This window comes from Periplaneta americana, chromosome 11 (assembly GCF_040183065.1).
Source record: "Periplaneta americana isolate PAMFEO1 chromosome 11, P.americana_PAMFEO1_priV1, whole genome shotgun sequence".
Lineage (NCBI taxonomy): Eukaryota > Metazoa > Arthropoda > Insecta > Blattodea > Blattidae > Periplaneta > Periplaneta americana.
The window spans coordinates 164,221,826-164,231,138 of NC_091127.1; the positions used below are offsets into that span (position 1 = coordinate 164,221,826).

General features: G+C 35.9%; 1 protein-coding gene across 1 annotated transcript; it reads right to left on the reverse strand.

Annotated features, from left to right (window-relative positions):
* Nucleotides 1–1,053: 1,053 nt before the first annotated feature.
* LOC138708652 (uncharacterized) lies at nt 1,054–8,855 on the reverse strand. Its single transcript, XM_069838738.1, has 2 exons — nt 8,612–8,855; nt 1,054–4,587 (listed from the first exon to the last, which is right to left on the reverse strand). Exon 2 carries the CDS (start codon nt 4,572–4,574, stop codon nt 2,559–2,561), a length of 2,016 nt encoding a protein of 671 aa, XP_069694839.1. The 5' UTR covers nt 4,575–4,587; nt 8,612–8,855; the 3' UTR covers nt 1,054–2,558.
* Between the last annotated feature and the right edge of the window lie 458 nt (nt 8,856–9,313).

The following is a 9,313-nucleotide window of genomic DNA, read 5'->3' on the forward strand; positions in this document are numbered from 1 at the left end:
TATGATCACAGTAACAAAAGGTACACTATATAATGCTATAGGCATATATTGAAGATTATTATTGTTTATACGGCCCTTATAACAAAGAAAATATATGTAAAACACTTAATTTGTTTTTTAAAAACTTAAACAGTGATCGACTTTACTCCGCAATATTTTAAAATCGATCTTAAACTAAAAATTCAATGGTGATCGACTTTACCCTATTTAAGCAGATAACTTCGATCACAAGTCAAATTAAAAAAAAAAACAGTTTTTTAATAGATTGTAATTCAATTCTTGTAACGTGTCTTCATAAGTGAAGGATATGACGACAAAATACTATTTTCTGAGGAACTTCGCTATCTGCTAGAATCAGGGACTGTCGAAATAAAATTCAATTCAAACGCAAACTTACTAGGCACTGGTCCGTAATTGAGACTCGTTCAGACATGGCTTCTTGTAAATAATTCCCTTATTCTATCACAAAATATTTCAATGTCGGGTAATTTCATCACTATAGAATTTTGTTATTCTAGGTTTAATTTGTAATTCAGTAAATACAAAAATATTCTTTGTTCATTAATCAGGTAATCTTTTCGTACTTTAATTTTTATTGTAATTGTAATTGTAAATTTAATATTAATTGTAATTTTATTCTTCATATTATAGTTATAATCCCCTGGTAGAGGGGCAGAAAAGACCTGACGGCCTTATCTCTACCAGATTAAATAAATGTATACTAATACTACTAATACTAAAATAATCATTGATTCATACTTTAACTCTTTTTTATATTTTGATTTTTGTAAAATAATTGTACATTACAACACATGCCAATATATTTATGTATTTTATTATAAAATAAACATATTTTATTACACACGTTAAAAGTTTACAACATATCCATACGCTTTAAAATAAAACCCATACATCATACAAACACGTCAGGTTCATGAGGAGAGCATTAGATGTGCCCAATCTCTGAACACTGTTCCAGAAAATGCCTTATTTCATTTCTTAAGTGCTACAAAGATTCGTAACCTTCTGAGGAACAGAGAATTTGACATTTGGTGTCGTCATCCACAGAAAGGGAAAGGTGTAGCTTTATTTAAACAATATCTAGGTGCCAACAAATGGATTTCTAAACACGAAGGACTCTCCAACAGCGAATGGCGCGATGGCATTAAAATTGTTGGAAATGTTGCTGCAGTACGTGCTGTGCCGGGAAGATCTCAGGACAACCATTGTAGGCATTGCCACAACGAGGTTGAAACTCTTACACACGTCCTGGGATCCTGTCCGCACGGCGAAGCTCTGCGAAACGCCAGACACCACCAAGTACGATCAATTATAGCCACTGGCCTTAAAGATGGCGATTACAACACCTTTGAAGAAGTACATGGTCTCTCCGTCACTGGCAGTACACGGCGCATAGCTTTCAAGGAATCTACAAGACCTGGATTCATAATAATTGATCCCACTGTGCGTTTCGAAACGAATGAGGTTCAGCCAGCAAATGTGGATAAGGAAAAAAAAGAATATCTACAATCCTACCATTCCATATTACCTCCGAGAGTACCAGCTAAAAGAGCTTGAAGTAATCGGACTTCTGGTTGGAGCAAGAGGTACCGCTACTCTCTTCGTGAAAGATGTGTTTAAGAGGCTAGGAATACCTACATCTAATATTCCGATTGTAACTTTAGCTGCATTGATAGGATCAATTGCTCTCCTGAAGCATCACCTATATTCGAAATGAAACCAAGTTTATTAGCATTCTTTACTTTTTTGTAACACTTACCTCTCTAAAACTAGGTATATTTCCACCAATCACAAAATGTATTTGCAGCTATGTACAGACGTGGACAAATTATTAGCAAAATTGAAGATTTTTATTACATATTTTTACAAAATATGATTCTTCAACTTAGACTACAGTTGACATTTTTGCGTATTTCGAAATTATTAGCAAAATTGAAGATTTGTATTGTGTATTTTTTTACAAAATTTGACTCTTCAATTTGGACTACATTTGATATTTTTGCATATTTACAAATTATTAGCATAACTGAAGATTTTTATTATATATTTTTACAAAATTTGACTCTTCAATTTGGACTACAGTTTACATTTTGGATATTTCCAAATTATTAGCAAAACTGAAGATATTTATTTTATATTTTTACAAAATTTGACTCTTCAATTAAAACTGCAGTTGACATTTTTGCATATTAGCAAAATATGAAGATTTTTATTATATATCTTTACAAAATTTGACTCTTCAATTTAAACTACAGTTGACATTTTTGCATATTTCTATCTATTGTAATGATAAAAATGTGCAAAATTGTCAACTGTAGTCTAAATTGAAAAGTCAAATTTTGTAAACAGATTTGTCATAAAAATCGTCAATTTTGTTAATAATTTGTCCACGTCTGTACTTGTAGGAGTTTAATTGTCAAAACATAGTGAATGGTTCAACAACATGTAAACATTTATATGGTTAAGTACTCTTTGTCCCTTGTAGCAGCTCACGATTAGTGAGAAGATTTCTAAATTAAATTGTACACACTTATACACTACTTTGTAAAGTTAACAGTGGTCGGAGACTTTCTCCCACAACACTTAAGTAAGTAATACTTGAAGTATTTTCTGTAACACTTACTGGAGCAACACAGTGCTACTGGATTAAAACACGAATTGAACATAAGCAAGTATATGGATACTGTGAACACGTAATTCTTAAGATAGGCATCCTCAAACACATTTCTTATCATACAAATCAAATAAATGTGATATGGAAGAAAACTAACAACAAACACCAATGTAAAGCCCAACACAATTCTTGTTGTGCTCCTTCGCGAGTTTCCTTTGTTGTGAATTTCTCCGGACTCTATATTGGTACTTCTCATTAAATGGCGTGCCGCCAGACAATACATACAAGCTGTTACACCAAGGGGAAGAATACAGAACACCACAAGCTCAAATACGACCACCTTTTGGTAGTATTTCCAGCTGTCGTAGACAGAACACATATAATCGGCGTGTACAGCTAACGTATATGGAATCGTAAACAATGAACATATTGTCCAGACTCCTAGGATAGTGGCAATCGTTACGATTCTTGTCATGGATTGATGTCTGTTGTGTAAAGGCCTCGATATTACTTGGTACCTCTGAATGCTCATAACAGATATCAAATATGCAGACACTCCTATACTAGAATGCCGTAAAAAACCGAACACCTTGCATAAATCATCACCGATTTGCCAAGATTCGGAACGTGTATCGATGTAGATATATATTGTGTTCACGGCTAATAACATTAAGTCGCTAACAGCCAAATTCATTACGTAAGCGTTGGGAACAGTGTGCATATCTGAATTGCATATTATCACAACTAAAACCGCTACATTACCAACTGTGCCAAATATAAATAAAAGTGTATATATTGCAGGCTCAACATACTCATAAAAAATAAGCTTTGCATAATAACCATCCCCGTAAACGAAATTTCGAACTATAGACTTATAACCTTCTTCGAACACTATACTTCCATTCGTACATTGAGCCTTTCCAAGCACATCCCACCACATTCCTAACACTTCTTCGGGGCTCTCACATATAGAAAATTCTACATTCCTTGCTACTTCGATGTTAGGTTCCTGGTACCATCTCCACACTTCTAAGAGCCCACAGTCACATCCCAGTGGGTTTCCAGACAATATTAAATCTGTTAACCTTGGCATGACTCTAAATATATTTTCATCTATGGTCTTGAGGTTATTCCCTCTGAGGTTCAGTACTGTAAGGTTGGATGCGTTTTCGAATGATTTGGACTTTACACGACTTACATTACAATATGATATGTATAACTCGTCTACTGAGAGTATGTTAAGAAAGGAACTGTTACTTGGAATCTGCAGTTCTTCGTTTCCATTTAAATACAAATAAGCGAGCTTAGTCAAGTGTATGAACACATCTGGATGAAGAGTAGATAATCTGTTGTCTGATAAGAAAAGACTATACAAATTAGTAAGCCCAGTAAATACATCACTTTTCAAGCTGTTCAACAAATTATGGTCTAACTCTAGCCAGAGTAATGATACCAAATCTTCGAATATTCCGGCCTCCAAATTCTCAATTCTGTTGTACGCCAAGGAAAGACCTTCCATGTGTGTCATATTTTTAAATGTACCAACTTTTAATTCTGTTAACAAGTTGTGCGTTAGGCTAAGTTCGACAAACAATATCAGCCCATTGAATGCATCTACATCTATATACGAGATATTGCAATAATCAAGGCGTAATATTTCAATTTGAAAAATATTTTTGGACACAAATGCCTTCTCTTCAAGTTCGTTTAAATTGTTGCGCTTAAAGTTCAACATATATGTAGTACTGTGATAAATATGAGGTATTTCTTTTAAAGCAGCATATGAGCAATCCAATACACCTTCCTCTGGATCACACCAACATTCACGAGGACATAGCCATGAGGAGTGTATAGCCAGGGTGACCAACCACATCCAGAATGTGAGGACCGGTACTAGTAGTAATAAAGCGACTGAGATGATTCTTGAACGTGTAGACATGGTGACGATTGATCTGTTGGGAAGAAAAGAATAACATCAATATTTTCATACTTTAAAAAGAAGAAGACATGGTTGAAAGATATATCTTTAATTATCAGGAAACTACACATATTATTTTGGCTTCTAATTGAGATGTGTAAATATACGGAATTAAAATTTGGGACGAGTCTTGATGACAGTTCACCTGTATGTAGGAAACAATTTCGTACGACTGTCCAGAAGTAGCGGATATACAGGGACTCTTGTTTTCTGCACATGCGCAGTGTGTTGTAAGCGACACACACAATGAGGAAGCTCCAAATTGTATTTTCGTATCTGTACATATTTTTATATTTATTTAATATTTCCTCCACATTTATGCTTATCTCTGATTATTTTATATTATTTTATTATTTATATGATAATTCGCTTCCTACCTCTGATTGAGGTTCTGGCTGATAGGTACATCTATTATCAGGCAGTACATCTCACTTGACGATATGTGTCAGAGGAAGAACAATTGTTTGTACTGTTATTGCAAGTTATCTTGAACCTTCTGAGCTGGGACAGAGGGGCAGAGGAAAGGAAGCGCGTAACGTGGGTGGAGCCAACTGAGTTGTTTGCGCATGCTCCGCAGCATGATCTCTTGTCAAGAAACATAGAACTATTTCCTTCACTGCGTACCAGTAGTGTTAACATGGAGCAGCAATCACAGGGTAGTAATTATGGTGAAATCACACCACCGCGGAGAAAAAGTAACGCTGTTATCCATAGCCGAGAAAGAGAAATTATCGCAAATATAATAAAATTAAGCGTTGCGAGAAGGAAAAATTAAACAAATATTTGCTGGAACCTCTTGCTAAGGAATATGAGAGAGCGGCTAAATACTCTGGCAAAAGTATTAGTTCCATGAAGAGAATTAAAAATAATACTGAATTACAACCGAATGAACCTCACACTACTCCGGGAAAGAATAGGTATGTAATGTTTAGAAATTATTGCTATAAAAGTTATGTACAATAGTGTGTGTATTGAGAGCGACATAATGAATTACTGTTGCAAGTTATTATTTTCTTATAGTTCTACTAAACATAGGGTAAACTAGGGTCTGTTGGACAGTCGGGCATGTTGGACACTCTGTACCTTAACGTGTTACCTCGCCACTTGTGGGCACCACATTCAGCTAGAAGTCAATGACGGAAGTAGGCACGAGTGGGGCTACTTCCGTCGTTGACTTCTAGCAGAATGTGGTGCCCACAAGTGGCGTGGTAACACGTTAAAGTACAGAGTGTCCAACATGCCCGACTATCCAACAGACTCTAGTTTACCCTATTATTTCATTCCAGAATTAGACTTGTGTAAAGTTGAAGTGGACGACTTCGATCAACATGTTACTCGGGATATAATCGAAGAATTCTGTCGTGTTCAGAAAGTAGTACCTACGATTAAGAAGATAATTCCGAATGGATGATGCCATTGACGAAATAATTAATTTTGGACCAAGCGATGATGGCAGCAATGATAGGGATATGGATTGTGTATAATTGTAAATTAATGTAAATTTAAATAATAAGCCTGTAGAATATTGTTATAAGAATATGTACATATTAGCTGAAGGTGTAAGGCATGCAGGCCTATATAATGTATAGAAGTAGCTGTAGTAACTCCGCCATTGCCCATCCCCAGCCCGGATGAGAGAGAGTGTACACACGATTATATTTAAATACTTACTCATTACAGGTTAATTAAAGCTTGCTACGAAACTATGTTCTCCTCTCAAAACCGGAGTATCGAGAGAAGATGATGTCTGTATTGAACCAAGTTCTTTTACAGTAGAGAGCCGTAAGGTAAAAGAACCAACGTTTTCTGAAAAGAGTCACGTTACCCGAGGGAGGGGCATCCTTGCCGTGTCGTTACGTTGATGAGTACACGCCGTACCGAGGAGTTCCAAAGACAGACTTAGGGGATGTACTGTAAGGTTCAAGATAACTTGCAATAACAGTATGCATCTGAAGTCTGAATAGTGCAATATGTAGCTAGTCGGCGATGTATGCACTGGAGGGAGAAAGGGACCGGCCACCCTACCCCATTATCTCCTCGCCTAGTTGCCTCATGGGTGATGCCTTATTGGTGTTGCTTATAAGGTTGAAACCTGTCTTCGGACAGTTGACTAAACAACAACAATTCGTATCCATTGCACGGTAAACTTAAAAAAATTACTTAATGTAGAAGTTCGGTGTTAACTTTTCATCCAATTAAAAAAAACTTGTTTTCAAGGAATGTTACATATGTTTTCGTGAATAACCATTTTATAAAATTGATATAGTAAATTAAGTCACATGCGAATACACATCCTTAGGACAAAACATTCCAATTATGAATTGAATATTAGTGTAATACCAAACACACTAAGTCCATTTTCAATTAAAAGGAAAAATTTACTTTTCTTTCTAGTTATAAACTCTGCAATGAATGTTTTTATACATTTACAGTATTAAATATTTTAATCAGTTTCTGTTGAATGCGTTTCCAATTCACTGTGGGCTAAAGCAAGGAGATGCACTATCATCTTCACTTTTTAACTTGGCTCTAGAATCTTCCATTAGGAAATTCCAGGATAACAGAGAGGGTTTGGAATTGAACGGGTTACATCAGCTGCTTGTCTATGCGGATGACGTGAATATGTTAGGAGAAAATCCACAAACGATTAGGGAAAACACGGGAATTTTACTTGAGGCAAGTAAAGATATAGGTTTGGAAGTAAATCCCGAAAATACAAAGTACAGTATATGATTATGTCTCGTGACGAGAATATTGTACGAAATGGAAATATAAAAATTGGAAATTTATCCTTTGAAGAGGTGGAAAAATTCAAATATCTAGGAGCAACAGTAACAAATATAAATGATACTCGGGAGGAAATTAAACACAGAATAAATATGGGAAATGCCTGTTATTATTCGGTTGAGAAGCTTTTATCATCCAGTCTGCTGTCAAAAAATCTGAGAGTTAGAATTTATAAAACAGTTATAGCCTATTACCGGTTGTTCTTTATGGTTGTGAAACTTTGATTTTCACTTTGAGAGAGGAACATAGGTTAAGGGTGTTTGACAATAATGTGCTAAGGAAAATATTTGGGGCTAAGAGGGATGAAGTTACAGGAGAATGGAGAAAGTTACACAACACAGAATTGCACGCATTGTATTCTTCACCTGACATAATTAGGAACATTAAATCCAGACGTTTGAGATGGGCAGGGCATGTAGCACGTATGGGCGAATCCAGAAATGCATATAGAGTGTTAGTTAGGAGGCCGGAGGGAAAAAGACCTTTGGGGAGGCCGAGACGTAGTTGGGAAGATAATATTAAAATGGATTTGAGGGCGGTGGGATATGATTATAGAGACTGGATTAATCTTGCTCAGGATAGGAACAATGGCGGGCTTATGTGAGGGCGGCAATGAACCTCCGGGTTCCTTAAAAGTCAGTGAGTAAGTAAGTATTAAATATTTTAAACACGGTAGTGTAGTTGGAATAGCGCTGGCCTTGTATGCTCGAGGTTTCGGTTTCCATTTCGGCAGAGGTCAATGGCATTTAATTGTGTTCAAATGCGACAGGCTCATGTCAGTAGATTTACTGGAATGTAAAAGAACTGCGGGACAAAATTCCGGCACTCCGGCGACGCTGACGTAACCTCTGCAGTTGCGAGCGTCATTAAATAAACCATAACTTAACTGTTAAAGAAATGCTCCACTCAATGAAAATTTCTGATCATGTATTAGCAGATTTCGGCTTTGCTTGTTTTTTCAGACTGTTTCCTCGATTCTGTTATAATACACTTAACACTCTTCTATTGCAATCTACTATAATGACATGACTTCGCTGTGCCTCTTGAACTTATAGCCTACAACAATGTGAGAAGAAATTTATTTCTACTCACCTTCGAGAGAATCGAATCGAAACCAGTTCCACTGTTATTTTTCCCTAATATAGTTTTGAAATTATTCGCAGTTTAAAACTAGAAAATCATTAGTCCATTTATGTAAGTAAACTACTTACCAAAATATAAAAGTGAATTTCCTTGATTAGCAATTGATTCACCAAAGCGGTATTGAACAGTGGTGTCGCAGCAGCTCTTGGAAATATGTGAGACGAGGTCTCGAGGACGACAGATTCTGTGATCCGGAGATGACAGCAGCCGCATGACCTGTTGCATCCTGTTCCTGTTTTTAATTGGTTATTTTACGAAGCTTTATCAACTGCTGTGGTTATCTATTTGTCTGTCTGTCCGTCCATCCATCCATCCATCGATCCATCTATCTATCTATCTATCTATCTATCTATCTATCTATCTATCTATCTATCTATCTATCTATCTATCTGTCTGTCTGTCTGTCTGTCTGTCTGTCTGTCTGTCTGTCTGTCTGTCTGTCTGTCTGTCTGTCTGTCTATCTATGTATCTATCTATCTGTCTGTCTGTCTGTCTGTCTGTCTGTCTGTCTGTCTGTCTATCTATCTATCTATCTATCTATCTATCTATCTATCTATCTATCTATCTATCTATCTATCTATCTATCTATCTATCTATCTATCTATCTATCTATCTATCTATCTATCTATCTATCTATCTACTGTATCTATCTATCTACTGTATCTATCTATCTACTGTATCTATCTATCTACTGTATCTATCTATCTATCTATCTATCTATCTATCTATCTATCTATCTATCTATCTATCTATCTATCTATCTATCTATC